Raw genomic sequence first — 16,716 nt, forward strand, 5'->3', positions numbered from 1 at the left:
GTGAGGGCGATTTCAAAATTATTTTGGGGTGAAAAATTCTCTTCATTTCTCACTCTAGCAGAGGGGCAATCAGTCAGAGACACTCTAATTTTAGGAAAAATGAAAAACTTTGAGTCACTTAGAGATAAATTGTGGACAAACCGTAATTGGTATCGACGAGCCGTCTTCACTTTCGAAGAGATCACGGACATATCTACAAAATTAAATTTGAATGGCATTTCTACGTGAATTCGTGACGACACAGAAAATCCTCAAAAATAGGGTATTTGAAGGATTTTTCCCATTGACTTATAATGGGGGTTTTTTCGTAGTTTTTTGCGAATTATGTCGCCATGTTAACCCCGAATCCCACCAAAAGTAATAGCTCCAATGGCGTGAATTTTCTGCATGTTTTGATACCTCATTTGTAGGTGTGCACACAGCGGTATGAGCCGCATTAACGGTTACGGATGAAAAATAAAGAATTGGGAGAATAGCAATAGGTTCCTGCCATTGCTTTGCATGGCAGGCCCCAATAAGAGAGTCTAAAGAGAGAGGTCAACAAACTATGTGGCTCCACTCCAACTGCCCAACTATTGTTCCCTAGCCACACCCTAAAATTTAACTGCAATTAGAGATACAAATTTAAAAGAAGGCTTTAGTATAATCCAATGTAACAAATTTGTATGCATTGGAGATTTAACTAGTAATCATTTTTATCCAAATAAACAAATTATCATAAGAAATATAAATTTAATTTATCCTAAAGGTCTGAATGAACAAAACTGAATTTAGGCTTCTACACACTGGTTACAGGATGAATTGCTACCTCTGAACCACAGTGGCCTCAAAGTATTCATAAACTCCCCTGCCCCCCTCCACCGTCTTCATCCCCCACAGATAAAAATTTACTATCCAACCATAAATATGTTCCAGTAGATCATCTTGTTCCAAGTAATCTCTTAAGACCAGAAAACATTTCACCTTCTGATTCAGCCAGAGCTTTCTGTCTGAGATGTTTCTCCAAGCAGAAGACAGGAATGGGATCTTTGTACACATCAAATTTGTTGGCAAATAGGTGGTGGTTCTCCAGCAGCCATTTTACATCCCCAGCTCCGTATACACAAATTGTCCGTATGTGGCTGCCCTCACACGGAGGATACACTGCTGAATGCTGTGATCCCTCATGCGACTCCCATTTCACTAGTCGTGCAATGGCATTCATGTCCGTTTGATCGTACTTAGTGTGGGGTCTCGTCGAGCCAGGCACACCGGGGACTCGTTGAATGGTCGCCCACATGGCCTCATCAGGACTGTAGGTGTCTTTGAACCACTCGATAAGAGCTTGTACCCGAGTGTCGTTCAAACCACTCTGGACGTAACCCCGAGTTACCACGATATAGGCATTTCCTGACTTAATAGGGAAGTTGAAGGGAGGCGGACTCTTCGACTCTCCTGTCGACTGAAAATGCAGAGTAAATAAAAATTAATAAAGTATTGATAATTAGGTCTCAACACAAGCTACAAATGCTTTCCAAATGTACCTTGATTATCCCATTAACAACATGGTGAACTGTTGATACCCTCCCCTTCTTAACTTGAGACATATCTTCGGACTCCATGCTGTTGCTGCCTTTCAGCGAGCGCAGTATTCTTACCATTTCCAAATTGGTTTTTAGAGGGAAGTCTTGTCCACACAGGTTGATGAAGTATTTCCACTCTGCACTGTATTCATAAAGGTCAGCCATGCAGTTGAGGTCAGCTTGGACACGAGTCCACCCAGCATAGACCACGGTCTCAGCCTTTCTGGCCATGTAGACATTGGGGAAACAGGAAGCGATGCTGCTAATGGCATCTATTACAGAGGGCTGGGATTTTTTGTCCACATGAATACAATAAATGTTCTGAGGTGCATAGATGGCTCGTAGCAGTCGCTCAAAGTTCTGCACCTAAAATATGACGAAAAAAAAAATTACGTTTTTTTTCTTTCTACAGGAGTGAAACATTGATCTGTGAGGAAATGCATGTTCAGTTTTCTAGCAGTTTTAAACCCTTGAAAGAGAAACATCACAAAATCTCTCAGTCACTTTTTCCAGAACAAGCAAGTGCCTGCTTACATTTTCTTTATTTATTTTAATAACATCACAATATGTGTCTTCTCTGCATTGTTGTGCCATTGACTCAAATACTGTTTCATTTCATGTGATGGGGAAAAATGATAGGAAAGGGATTCGGATGAGGCTCATTTGTCAGATCAAAAGTACCTTCTTAAAATCACAACCTTTAAGCAGGTATTAAATATAGTATTCAGTAAGCTCACATTTTAGAAATAAAAATGTTTGTTTCTTTTGACCTGATGTAGTATTTAAATGTTTTGCCTTTATTAGCAATGAGTAGAAAGTCAACAATAACAGAAATGAGAACTTGAAACCATAAGCCCACAAGCTTAATCTATGTAAGGTCTATAATATAGATGTATATGTGATATATAATTAAATGTAATGTTAGAATGCACTTACTTTGTGATGAACAACTATAGAATAAGCCAGAGGAAAGTCTTCTTCTTCTTTGCTAAGGGAAAATGTTATATATTTCCTCTTTGACTTGAATTTCCTGTAACAATGTTGAAAGTCATTATGTGTCACTGAAATGATTGATTTTCTAAAAGAAATAAAAATCTTTGCAGCAATATCCAAAGCCCTTAAACGTTTCACATGTTGTTGCGATGCAACCACAAACCAGCATATTGAGGTTTTATGTAACAGAGCAATACAAAGTGCTGCATAACTGTGAAGTAGAAGGAAAATGTTTTCTCATTTATTTCCTCAGAAATGACGTTTATGCGTAGATGGCTCATAGGAGTGGCTCAGTTACCAATGAATAAAATCCAATACAATCACTTGTCTTCAGAAGTTATTTTATTAGCAAACAGAGTTTGTCTGTGTCATTTTTTGCTCATCTATAAATTAATCTGTCCTTTAATGGTCTTAGGGGATTTGAATACAAGTGTATTCATAATCTCAATTCTACTCAATGTTTTTCTGTCATAAAATCGCAACAAAATGTGAAAAAGTCCTGGGTTATGAATAGTTCTGCGAGGCTCTGTAGTTTAAAGCAACACACCCACAGTCTTTGGTTTCATTAATGTAATACTCATCAGGGATCTGAATATTTTTCTGGAACTCTTTTGTGTTGGTTAATAGTTTGGCTTCCTGCAGCGCCTCTGTGTTTCCCTCCTGGATTGCTGAGCAGTTGCACACCCCCTCTGGGCCGAAGTCATAATCCCTGTACTCCAATGAGCGATTACTGTGGATTAGGTGAGTAGACAAGGGTGACTCCAGCTGAAGGGCCAGGAACAGCGTCCACAGTGATCCCAGTGCAAAGGTGAGTTTCAGTAACAGCTGGTGCCAGCTTTGTTTGCAGAATGGCATGGTTTCAAGACGGCCTCAGGATAGTGAGTTCTATAAAGAAGCCAGCAGTCATTTGCACAAGATTTTATAGTTCCTTCCAGTCAGAGATTAATTTTTATATGCATTTGAATGTATCATCTTTTTGAGAATGTTGAGTAAAACTTTTGTCCTTTACCAAGAACGAGGGGGATTTTCCACAGTGTTTGAAACAGTTGCAGAGTTGAATATAGATTTGTAAATCCCTGTTCCTGGAAATAAAAATCATTGTTTAGACTCGTGCGTAATGTTGACATATACTAAAATGTAGACATTTCCTTTATTTGAGTGCTGAGTTTTAGAGAGACCAAAAAGGAGAAAGAGAACAAGAGTGAGATGTGGTTTCACAAGGAGAGAAGTTTACAGTCATAAGTTCTCTCATGTTATTGATGCACAAGTTAGAACATTTTCACAAAAAAGCCAAATAATTGCATTGATAGCTCTAGTGTAATGTACACAGATTATTCACTGTTCTCTCTGATTGCTCCATTTTTAAACAATACAATCTTGATTAAAGTTTCACAAGTCACAAACATGGTTTTAAATATTCTGCTATTAGAGCAGAATAAATCAGTCCAGGTTTGAAGAGTCTAAGTGTTGTAGTTTTTAAACTAGAGTCGATTAAAGATGCCAAAACTAGTGAAAAAAGGAATCGCCCTTTAGCCATTTCCAGACTCGGAAGCTAGAATTGGAAACCAACTTTCAGCTCAGAGATCAGCTATCCTCCTCCTCACCACAATGGCAGCGTTCCTCCCACCATGCATTTTCTTGAAGTCTCAGAAAAATCACAATCAGGCTATAAAACAATAGCTCAGCTCTCTCTTCTTCTTTTGTCTCAGAAAAACAACTCGCGTTAGGTCGCGGAATAATGTAGCACAAGCACGTGGCGCCTGGATGCGGGGCGCTACATCCCCCCACCGCCAGGAGGCGGCACCTGCTACAGAGCCGAGCCGAGCCGGGCTGCTGATGTAGAGCGATGGAAAAGGGGCAAAACTTACTCCATAAATTACAAAATGACTGAAAAGTTTTTTTTTTAGTATTTCCATCATCAACTGAAAGACATATGTCAAAAAAGACCTTCCAATTTCATAACTGTGAGGGCGTCCACCCCCAGTCCGTCCCCCCTTTTCCCGTGTTCCCACCAACTTGCAACAGATAGTTGCACCCTTGGATGCGGGCACAGAAAGAAAAAAAGCTGTAGGAAATTTTGATGGGGATTTTCCCTGTCAGGCCAAAGTTGGTGGGCACTTGTCCACACAGTCCTTCAGAAAGTTACGCCCATGATGGTTGTTACTATTGGCTTCAGTGTTGGGTAGGACCTTGTTACACTTAGTTATATTTATTTGAGAAAGGTTTTATGGGGGGAAATGCTTTTAGGAGTAGTTTTATTACTAAATATTATGAAATATCGCTTCTTTTACTTGCGTAAAATTTCTGAATACTCCACCACTTTGAGTAATATTAAATAAAAAACAAGCTTGTCTTAACCAGAACATTTACTAACAAACGGTTTTATTAGAGTTTCATAAGTTTTATATTGAAAGAAATGTATTTGGAAAATATTTTGTCTGCTTTTGTTACTTTTGTATTATTTTTTTATCACATTATTTTATTGTTACTTGGGACATTTTTATAAAAAGCTATCATTAGTTTTGTAATTATGTAATTTATGTGTATTATTGTTATTTCCTTCTTTATTAACGAACCAGAGTCACGTCGATGTAGCACACTTCCATCTCACTCACGGTGCAACTAAAGATACGCAAAGATGCTGCTACGCACACCGGGAAATATTTGCCACTCGCGTCTTTTTCTTCTTTCAGTTTTTTTAAGAGCTAACCCAAAAACTCTAGTTTATTCAACTCTTGGAGGTCTGGCAAAATTAACAAAAAGTTAAAAGTTTACCTTTCACAAACTCACACGTTTAGATTCAAGATCTAAAACTCGCTAAATCTACTTGACTTAAAGAGAAGATAGGCTCACATAACACTCACATAAACACTGACTTGAATGAATCTAATAACCCTCTTGATGCAATGCTTCAGGATTATGAGGATGTTTTTCAAGGATTAGGTGCTGTACCCTGCACATACAAGATTCAGCTGAGAGAGGGCGCTCAACCTGTTGTGCATGCTACACGACGCATTCCAGCACCACTGCGAGAGGAGTTGAAAAATGAGTTGGACAGAATGACCAGGTTGGGAGTCATTCAGAAAGTGGAAGAGCCCACCGATTGGGTTAATTCCATAGTGATTACCAAGAAGAAGAATGGAGAATTGAGAATATGCATGGATCCAAAAGATCTAAATGAGAACATCAGGAGAGAACATTATCAAATACCCACTCGAGAGGAAATAATCAGTGAGATGGCTGGAGCAAGATATTTCACCAAGTTGGATGCAGCACAAGGGTTCTGGCAAGTAAAGCTGGATGAAAGCAGTACCAAGTATTGTACCTTTAACACACCTTTTGGAAGATACTGTTTTCTAAGACTTCCTTTTGGAATAAAATCGGCACCAGAAATATTCCACAGAGCGATGGAGCGGATCATAGAAGGCTTGGAAGGAGTGAGAGTCTACATTGATGACATCATTATCTGGGGATCAACAGCTCAAGAACACAATGACAGATTGAGACGCGTCATGGAGAGCATACAGAAAAATGGACTGAAGCTCAATAAAAATAAATGTGAGTTTGGCGTCAAAGAAATTATGTTTCTCGGAGACAAACTATCTGCCCAAGGTGTTCAACCAGATGAAGATAAAATAAAGGCTATCTTGAAAATGCCACCGCCTGTCGACAAAACGGGTGTCCTACGCATCATGGGGATGATTAATTTTATAGGAAAATTCATTCCCAATTTGAGTGCAAAGATGACAAACATTCGCAGACTCCTGTACAACGATACTCAATTCCAGTGGACAGAAGTTCATGAACAAGAGTGGAAGGAATTAAAAAAATATCTGACTACGGAACCGGTGCTCATCTTCTACGATCTAACTAAAAAAATAAAACTATCTACAGATGCCTCAAAAGATGGTCTTGGAGCAGTTCTTCTTCAGGCTGAGAATGAACAATGGAAGCCAGTGGCTTATGCGTCCAGAGCCATGACCAAAGCTGAATGCAGATATGCTCAAATAGAAAAAGAATGCTTGGGGCTGGCTTATGGACTAGAACGGTTTCATAACTATGTGTATGGCCTGCCATCTTTTGTCACCGACCCTTGGTTGCCATCATAAAAAACATCTAAACGAGATGTCACCAAGGATTCAGAGACTTATGATGAAGATGCAGAGGTATGAATTTACATTGATCTACACTCCAGGGAAACATCTGATTCTTGCTGATGCTCTGTCTAGAGCCCCTACAGACATTAGTGTGAGTTCAACTGAAGAGGATATTCAGTGTCATGTGAATTTGGTGTCCACTGTGTTGCCTGTGTCAGATGGAAAGCTACAGCAAATAGTTGAGGCAACAGCTAAAGACACAGAGTTGCACTTAGTCATACAGAATATGGATGAAGGATGGCCAATAGGCTCATGTTCACAGTTTTTCAATGTTAAAGCTGATTTAAGTGTTGTGAATGGACTATTACTGAAAAACAACAGGATTGTAATTCCACAAGAGTTACGACAGGACATTCTACAGCGGATTCATGAGGGTCATCTATGCATTGAAAAATGTAAAAGAAGAGCTAGGGATTCAGTTTTCTGGCCTGGACTAAATAAGGACATTGAGGTGCTAATAAGCAAATGTGAAACATGTCAGACATTTAGAAACAAACAGAGCAAAGAACCTATGATAATAACTGACATTCCTACATCACCATGGCTGAAAGTGGGAATGGATTTGTTTCATTTTAAGGGTAAAGACTATTTAGTGATCATTGATTACTATTCAAATTATCCAGAGATGGCTCTATTAGCTAATATGTCATCAAATTGTGTCATAACACATGCTAAATCAATCTTTGCAAGGCATGGCATTCCACATATTGTGGTGAGTGACAATGGACCATGTTTTAGTAACAGAGAATGGCAAAAGTTTACAGAACAGTATGCTTTTAAGCATGTAACATCAAGTCCACATTATGCACAGTCGAATGGAAAAGCGGAGAAAGGTGTTCATATTCTTAAGCAACTTCTGAAGAAAGCTGCAGATAGTAACTCTGATCCGTATTTAGCTTTATTAAGCTACAGATCATCGCCATTGCAATGTGGGTTTTCACCTGCTGAACTTTTGATGAATCGGAAGATTCGTACAACTCTGCCAAGTTATGACAGTAATGAACAAGGTGCAAAGAAATCGTCAAAGTTGGAGTACAGGTTACGAAAGCAGAAAGTAAAACAAAAGTCATATTATGACAGATCAGCTAAGATTCTACCCACATTGTCATACAAGGACCCAGTAAGGATTCAGGATGATGAGGGATGGAATACTAAGGCAACTATTCTGCAGGAAGTAGCTCCACATTCATTTGAAGTGAAAACTGAAGATGGACAAGTTTTGAGACGAAATCGTTGCAGTTTGTTGAAAATTCCATTAGAGCCTGTTGATGAGTCGAATGAAGAATCTAAGGACTCTCAGATTATTCCTATAACTGAAACACATTGCAACATGGACAGTATTAGGGATGATCCACCTGTGTTAAGAAGATCTACCAGAGTGGTGAAAAAACCTGACAGACTGAACTTGTAAAAAAAAAAAAAAAAAAAGGGGAAAAGTTGAAATGTCTCAGTTGAAATGTCTGTATTTTGTAATTCAGTGTTTTATCTGTCTCATACAATGTATGTTATTCTTTGAACTTTCTTTTGTAACATTCTTACTTTAAAGAAAGGAGGATGTGATGATTGAATGAATTATACTTATGCCCACTAGGTGGCGATCATGAGTTCATGTGAATGCATAAATGTAAAGAATAGAACAACAGAGTGAGAGAGTCTTGGGTGACACACCTGTAAGAAACCTGTGTGAGCAGACGCATGATAAGAGACTTTAATAAAAGTGTCTGAGCAATACAAGACGCCTGGTCATTATCAAACACGAATATAACAACAACTAAATGCGACTCAAATGTTTTACAGTGTAGTAAATCCATCACCAAGTGAAAAATACGTCACAAATTACCTTCCAATTGAATAACTGGGGTTGCCTTTGAGCCGCACCCAAAGAGATGCTTCTCGCCTTCTAAGTTGCTGTTGTGTATGACACACTAGGTCAAATAAACATAATGATCAAGTGTAACTGGGTCTATATTAATAGTTGTATATTTTCACAAAATGTTTTCTTTAATGTATTTGTCCTCTTATACTTGACTGTCCTTGTGTTCATCTGCTATAAGGGGGTTGGTCCTCCAACTCCACCTTACTTTCTTCTTCTTTTGTTCAGGGTCCTCCAGGAGTATTATAAATATTAAGTTATTAATTTCCTCTTCCCTTTTGCATTTTCATTTGAGTTGCTATTACTCAAATGTAACATTTATAACATTTGATGCATGCTAACACTATTATTCTGTATAGATCAGGTTGGAGAACTGGAGCACATGCTACATGCTAATGCTAATATCTCCCAATTGACAGATTAAATAAACGGAGACCGCCTCCAAACCCAGACTTGGTGTTTTGTGGTTTGTCCGATCACCTCATAACACACACAACGCAGAAGTCCACCGGTCACACAAGCACATAACTGGAAGTAGCACATGGCAACGTTTTTTTGTTGAACCAGAAAATATCTCTCCTCTTCACAGGTTCCTCACCTCTCTTGTGCACAACAAGAGCGCCACCAAGGGCGAATTGTTATTTTTCATTTACCTTCAGATTTTACAACCAAACAGCCTCCAACACGTAGGTACGGAAGAGGATAAGGGCCACCGAAAAAAAAGAGAATTCTGAGATTAATCTCAGTATTCTGACTTTAATCTTAGAATTCTGACTTTAATCTTGGAATTCTGACTTTAATCTTAGAATTCTGACTTTAATCTCAGTATTCTGACTTTAATCTTAGAATTCTGACTTTAATCTTGGAATTCTGACTTTAATCTTAGAATTCTGACTTTAATCTCAGAATTCTGACTTTAATCTCAGAATTCTGACTTTAATCTTGGAATTCTGACTTTAATCTTAGAATTCTGACTTTAATCTCAGTATTCTGACTTTAATCTTAGAATTCTGACTTTAATCTTGGAATTCTGACTTTAATCTTAGAATTCTGACTTTAATCTTAGAATTCTGACTTTAATCTCAGAATTCTGACTTTAAACTCAGAATTCTGACTTTAATCTTAGAATTCTGACTTTAATCTTAGTATTCTGACTTTAAACTCAGAATTCTGACTTTAAACTCAGAATTCTGACTTTAATCTCAGAATTCTGACTTTAAACTCAGAATTCTGACTTTAATCTTACAACAATACACCAATGTGGAAAACTCGCAACGAGACAGCTACATGTCCTACAAAGTAATTTGTACATCTCAGCAAGACTCACGTTGTTTGAGCTCTTTCGACCGAAATGGAAACAATAACAGCGACCAACTTCAATAAATTATTCTTTTTTTTTTTAACTATCATTTCCCACAGTACCTAAACGCACCATGACACTCCTGTCGTCACGCGGTCAATGACATCACGCAAACCGTAAGTGACGCAGAGGGTTCAAAACACGTTATAAACGTAACCGGCTTTTTCTGAGCTTCATCTTCACCACACCAAGTTGCAGCCGTCCAGAAAGAACTACTGTCATCCCCCGGGTTGCTATAGAAACAGTTGTCTTTAATTTGTCCATGGTTTCACTCTCTTCAGGATCTGTTAGTGGCTGATGAAGGTAGTTAGCACCGCTAGCATAGCTGGTGAACTTTCATCATCATCTCTGCTCAGTGACTGAGGTTCAACTTTAACCAGCTTGCGGGAGGCACCTCGGTAGGAAAAGCTGACTCAGACTCGGGCGCTGGAGCTTAACTTCAAAATAAATGTACATAAATATATTGTTTTCTCATAGCAGTGTGCTAGCCGTTAAAACCGTTCCAGTTGGAACAGCCAGGCTCACTTCCTTGTGCCGTGTTCGAGGTCATTCTGTAGCCCCATCTAAAGCAGCTGTTTCCGGGATACAAAACATGAAGAGCCTCCCGTACTTCTGCCGAGGAGAGGTCGTTCAAGGATTTGGAAGAGGAAGCAAAGAACTCGGAATTCCCACGGGTGAGGCAAGAAACGGGCACCAAACTATGAGGTTACCAGTTAGATAATATGATACATAACTGTCTACGTAAATAACGTAAAGTCTATGGTAACAGATTCTTTACTGATTCTCGGAATTATGCAGAGGCTGGAACGTAACGTAACAAGTCCAGCTAAGTGGTTTGGTACGTCACCGGATCAGCAATTTATGCTTTACGTGAGCGTTATTCGCAACAATCATTATGAATTTGTACGTAAACGGAGCTAATCTTTTTACGTAGGTATGTGAGTTGCGTAACGGAACTTGACTGATGCTAAGAGCGCAGCTGTTGACTCAGTATGTCCGTGTGATTCTGTCCACAATGTGAAGTCGTGTTTTATGTAACCTGACATAAATAGAGGAATTGAGCAGCCGGACACAGATCAATACAGGAGAAATAAAGAAATGTATATGGAGATCCTCGGGTTGGTAGCAAAGGCACTTTTCTTCTTATAACTTTTACTTTATCCATTTTATCTGTTGGAGCTATTTATTCTTTATTTCTTTATGCATTTGAATTTTGTTAGTTTATTTTTACATTTCTAGTTTTTGTATTATTTGCAGGTTAATAATTGTCAATTCTATTTATCTTTTGTTTTTATTATTTGTTCTTATTTATTTGTTTTCTAAAGACAGGAAGTGAGGTGGATCAATCCACTTTCTATAAGTGTAGGGGCCTGGTAAAGACAAGCAGGCATTTGGGTTTGGGCAGAAGTAGACAGGAGCAACAAAGGAAAGTTTGAACTTTTCAGTGTTTTGCTGAAAAGGAAAATAAAAGCAACCAAGATAATCAACAAGTTTGGACATTAAACTTCTTGTGCCTGCGTGAAGAATCTGGACCCCAGTACCTCATAGTGGCGGATGGAACTTTTTATTGGATGTTTGGTTTGACAAACAATCGCCACTACATTATCCATCGTGTCCATTTTTATCAGGAGTGAATAATGCCAGCGAACCAAACAAGTGTGCATTGTTTCAAAACATGATTCAGAATTTAACAATAGTCACCAAATAATATGGCCATACAAAATACTTGCAGCTAAAATGTGTTAAATATCAAATGTAAAAATTAATTAACATTACAGAGGTAGTACTCTTGAATACATCGTTAATTGAAGAAACTAAAAAATCATCCCTTTTATGTGTAAGTATATTCAGTAACATAACGTGTGAATGTTTTTATTGTTAAATAATAAGCCAGTTCAGATTTTGTGAAAAGTAATTTTCCAAACTTTCTCCAACAGAGATGAACTTTTTGGTTTCACAAACGAAGCAGGTTTAATCTACCAAAATAAACCTTTTTAAAAGAGTCTAATTAGATAGTCTTCTGTTTTTGAAACACTTCAGATAACCTAGTTAATAGAACTTGGATGTAATTACACAACAAAATGATTCAAATTCAGATGTGCTGTGTGACATGCCTATTTATTTGTTTTATCTGGTGCTGCATTGTCAAGGTCAGAATAAATCCTCTAAAGTAAATAAATCTAAGCAGAGTCTAAGCAGAGTTGCAAATATTGTCTTTTTTGATCAGCTTTAGTTTTATCATATAAAAAGGGGGGGAAAAAACATGATATAATAAATCAGTTGTTCCCTTCTAAAAATAACCAATTCAGTCACTTACAACTTAGAGCATTTATCGTCTTGCTTACCTCTGCCTCTTTCTTTACTTTTGCCTGGTTTTTTGGTTTTTATTCCTCTTTCTTCTCCTTCTGTCTCTTATGTTGGGATTTACAGCCAACTTCCCGGATTCGGTGGTGGACAATCTTCCAGCAGACATCAGCACAGGAATCTATTATGGCTGGGCATGTATCGGGAATGGTGACGTTCACAAAATGGTGATGAGCATCGGCTGGAACCCGTATTACAAAAACACAAAGAAGTCCATGGTAAGGGCAAGTTGGGTGGCTTTCATTTCAGTCATAAAACTCATCCTCACTTTAAACCTGTTTGGTTGGCTGATGGTATTTGTAATCTCTTCCGTTGACACCTTTAATCGTCCCTGGGTGACAAGATCTGAAAAGTTATCTGAACAGAAACTAAAGCCCTGTGCTATGCATTTGACCTAACATGGCTTCAGGAAATAAAGTTACTCAAGTTTTTGCATTGAATTGGACAGATATGTGTTCACGGCATCACACACCTGCTTGTATCAGGGTCGTTTTGCTCTGCTAAAAGGAAAACTCCAGATGGAATTGTGATTAATTGAGCATTTCAATACATTTTGGCAAATTATCTGCTTTTGAAATTCATGTACATGTGTTTGGGGTTCTAGGAGACGCACATCATTCACAAATTCAAAGAAGACTTTTATGGACAGACTCTGAGTGTCGTTCTGGTGAGCTACATCCGCTCAGAGAAGAGCTTTCCCTCACTCGGTATGCTGTCATCTGTGTTTTTCGAAACTGGAATATGAAAGTCATATTCATGCATTTGTACTTTAGTGAAAGAAACAAATCAAAGTGCCAGCAACACAGTTTCTTCCCTTTTCTTGTGCTATTTATCTCCTGACGCACAAACTGCCTTTTTGTCCTTGCTGACAGAGGATCTCATAGCGGCCATCAACAGTGACATCGAGGAGGCCAAGGTTCAGCTGGAGCTCCCGGAGCACAGCAAACTGAAAGAAGACAACTTCTTCACCAGCACGACCAACTCGTCTCCGGTCTCTTCCTCGTCCGCTGCATCCACGTCTCAGAGCATCATCAATGGTCACTGATGGCTGGCAGAGAGGGCAGCGCTTTGTGCCCTGAGTACGTTTCTGTTTACATGTACAGCCTTATTATAAAATCTGTCAGTTGTCACATAAACAGTCAACCTCTGTGTCTTTTCACGTGGTTCTGTGTTAAAACGCTATTTTCTGGCATCAGTTGTTAAACTGCACACAGCCTGAACTGTATATATTCTTGCAATATTATCTGGACCTTCTGTATATTTTGAATCTTTTAGTAGAGAGGACAAATAAAAGTCACTGATCAGATGTTTTTTTTTTTTAAATTAAATGAACCATAAACGTAAAAAAAAGATAACTCATTATCTTCATATACCTAAGTCAGCATTGCAGCATCATTGTCCATAAAAGATAATATTGCGTAGTTCATCACCATCAAAACTATAATTAAGTTGCAACTTATGTAACCTTCATGATGAGTTTTACTATTTCATGCTGCCAACACCGTCTGCTGCAGTGTTTCTGTTGGAGAAACACTGCAGAAACTGTTTCTATCTGTCTGAAATCCTACATTTAACCAGATTTGGTCGAAGCAGAATACACAAAGACGTTTTAAGAAGTTATACCACATACCACTGCAGGATTTGAATTTGTTGATGCTTGATATCAAGGTCTTGGTTTTATCAGCCAAGGTGATGAACGATTTGGGGAAAAACACTAAGCTTGAATGACTAAGCATTTTTTTCCCCCTTTTTATTAGTTATAGTCAAGCATTTTTGAATGATTAGACTAAAAAATGTTATGTATTTAATGTGTATATACAGCAAAAGCCTTACAAGTTTATGAACATGATTTATTTTTATATAATCGTATGTGAAAGTTGGAAACAGACAAACTATTGCCCTTTAAAAAATATTCAGTTTTTGTGAATGTGTTAAAAGCCCTTGAAGGAGTATTTTCTTTTTACTGTTTTTTTTAAATTTGAGATAACAGGAAACTGTGGATGTGAAGTTTTTACATTCTCTGTAAAGCCTGTTGTAATTGCTGGAAACCTGCATCTGTAATTTTGTAGGTCTATTTAATTCATTAAAGCCTTTCTGAGGCCTGAAATTATTATCCTGTGTCATAAATGTTGTCGTCTTGCATTATAAAATATGATGTACTAACCAAAGGCACTTGGTTTCTTTTAATTATTGCTTTTAAATTAATTTTGTTTTAATCAGAGTCCAATATTTAATTAAAGTTATCTAAAGTGTCTTGACATTTATCTCAGAAATTGAGAAAGAAACACGTTTATCATCTCATCTGTTGCAGCAATTTTCTGGAGTTCCCACAAGAAGTAGGGTTAGTAAGACAGATTGAAAGGCTCAAAAACATAATGCAATAGATTACTTGTTTCCTTCTAAAAAAAATTTTGCAAATTCAGCCACTTACAACCTATAAAATTTATCTTCTTGCTTACTTTTGCCTGTTTCTTTGGTTTTTATTCCTCTTTTCTCCTTCTGTCTCTTATGTTGGGATTTACAGCCAACTTCCTGGATTCGGTGGTGGACAATCTTCCAGCAGACATCAGCACAGGAATCTATTATGGCTGGGTGTTTACCAAATGGTGATGAGTATCTGCTGTAACCCGTACTACAAAAAGACAAAGAAGTACATGGTTAGTTGAAGTTGGGTGGCTTTTATTTCAGTCATAAAATTCATCCTCACTTTAATCATGTTTGGTTTTGCCAGCCAATCGAACAGGTTTAGTGTCTTTTACAACCGAACCACAGCTTTTAGAAACCGGTTTCTTCAGTTGAAACTATTAATGTTCCCTTGGGTACAAGATGTACTCATAGTTTAGGGACGTCGCATTTCTCACAGTAAACAAGAACAAATCAAAAACCCTGAGCTGCACAGTTGACCTGGAACATGGCTCCAGGTTATTTTTCTATGTCTGAATTGAGTTGGGCAGATACAGTATGTGTTTGTACCATCACACATGGAGATCAAAGAAACATGAAAACTATTTAATTTGACTTCTGAAAATGATTTCTTATTTTAAAGATGAAATATAAATGTTATTTTTGATCTGTCTGTCTATTCTTTCTATCTATCTATCTATCTATCTATCTATCTGTCTGTCTGTCTGTCTGTCTGTCTGTCTGTCTATTGTATTATATTTATTTATCTTTGTGGCATATATTCTGTGAGGCTAATAAAGAACAATCTTCGTCATCAGGCTGGTTCTAACTTGCCTGCCTGATGAAGAAGAACAAGCTGATTAATGTGATGAATGACTTTTGGAAAAAAACACAAAGTTTGAATGACCAAGCATTGTTTCCTTTTTATTAGTTATAGTCAAACAGTTGTTGATGATTAGACTGTATCTGGTGTGTGCTTAAAGCAAAAGCCTTAGGTTTATGAACATACATTTCTTTTACATAATCGTATTTCAATCTGGAGAGACTCAGACGGAGATAAGAAGACAATTAGAAGAGTTTATTGACAAACAGAATTTAAAGTCTTTGGCGCTCGGGCCCCGGCTGAGGATAACGGTTATCGCAGCGTTAGCGATAGGCTTCAGATGAGCATCCCCGATGCTGTTAGGAACGTCATCCCCCAGGGCCCGGCACTGGTGGTGGAGGTTGAAGGAGGGTGCGGGCCTCAGGACCGGGCGAATGGAGGAGAAGGGGTGGTGGTGGGTTGAGCTCGGCTGGAGAGCGAAGGACGCCATGAATGAAGGTCCTTATCAGCTGGGACTTGGTCGATGATTGGACGTAACGTGGCTTGGTCCAGCGTTGATAGGTCGACGATTGTGGGCAGGTCGCTTCAATTAACGGTCCCGGTGGGGATGAAAGAGTCTTCCAGTTTGAATTTGCGCCTAGGCTTCATATCAAAGTTGTACAACAGATATACTATTTCCCATTTAGAAATATTTCAGTTTTCTTTTTACTGTGTTCTTCTTACTTCAGAAAATATGACAGATTAAGCAAAAGCGCATGATTGCTTTTTATTATTGTTTTTATATTGTTTTAATCGCGGTTGAACATTTGATTTAATTAATGTAATTTATTCAATTTATTTAATTTATGTCTATCATATCATCTGTTGTAGCAATTTTCTTGAGTTCCTGCAAGAAGTAGGGCTACTGAATCAGACTGAAAGGCTCAATCCTTTCTGTTTCTGTTTTAATTTCCCGTCATGCTGTCATTAATTGCTAGTGGTGACTGGCATGTCTTAAAATGCAACTAAATAATAGGGGAGTGACGTATGAAAAGAAAAACTGTAACTGTGGGGAAAAAAAATCTTCCAGCTACAGCTTTAGTTATTTGTCAGTCAGTTTACGTTGTAGCCTAAACAAACCAGGGAAAAGGTTTAAATAGCCTTTAAAAGATCCAAACATCTCAGGGTCACATGCCAGACTG

The 16,716-nt window shown here is 38.1% G+C and overlaps 1 protein-coding gene and 1 pseudogene across 3 annotated transcripts; one reads left to right on the forward strand and one right to left on the reverse strand.

Annotated features, from left to right (window-relative positions):
- Positions 1-539: 539 nt before the first annotated feature.
- LOC114155064 (beta-1,3-galactosyl-O-glycosyl-glycoprotein beta-1,6-N-acetylglucosaminyltransferase-like) lies at positions 540-3,462 on the reverse strand (annotated as a pseudogene).
- Positions 3,463-10,057: 6,595 nt separating this feature from the next.
- LOC114155062 (riboflavin kinase-like) lies at positions 10,058-14,419 on the forward strand. Of its 3 annotated transcripts, none has more exons than XM_028034729.1 (5): positions 10,058-10,343; positions 10,423-10,619; positions 12,376-12,527; positions 12,914-13,016; positions 13,182-14,419. In XM_028034729.1, the coding sequence occupies exons 2-5, from the start codon at positions 10,538-10,540 to the stop codon at positions 13,352-13,354; spliced, it is 510 nt and encodes a 169-aa protein (XP_027890530.1). In that variant the 5' UTR covers positions 10,058-10,343; positions 10,423-10,537; the 3' UTR covers positions 13,355-14,419. The 3 variants fall into 3 exon arrangements, with proteins under 3 accessions (XP_027890530.1, XP_027890531.1, XP_027890529.1); XM_028034730.1 differs by having other exon boundaries at positions 10,426-10,619; XM_028034728.1 differs by having other exon boundaries at positions 10,058-10,619.
- Positions 14,420-16,716: the final 2,297 nt, after the last annotated feature.

Source organism: Xiphophorus couchianus, chromosome 12 (assembly GCF_001444195.1).
Source record: "Xiphophorus couchianus chromosome 12, X_couchianus-1.0, whole genome shotgun sequence".
In the NCBI taxonomy this organism is placed as follows: Eukaryota; Metazoa; Chordata; class Actinopteri; order Cyprinodontiformes; family Poeciliidae; genus Xiphophorus; species Xiphophorus couchianus.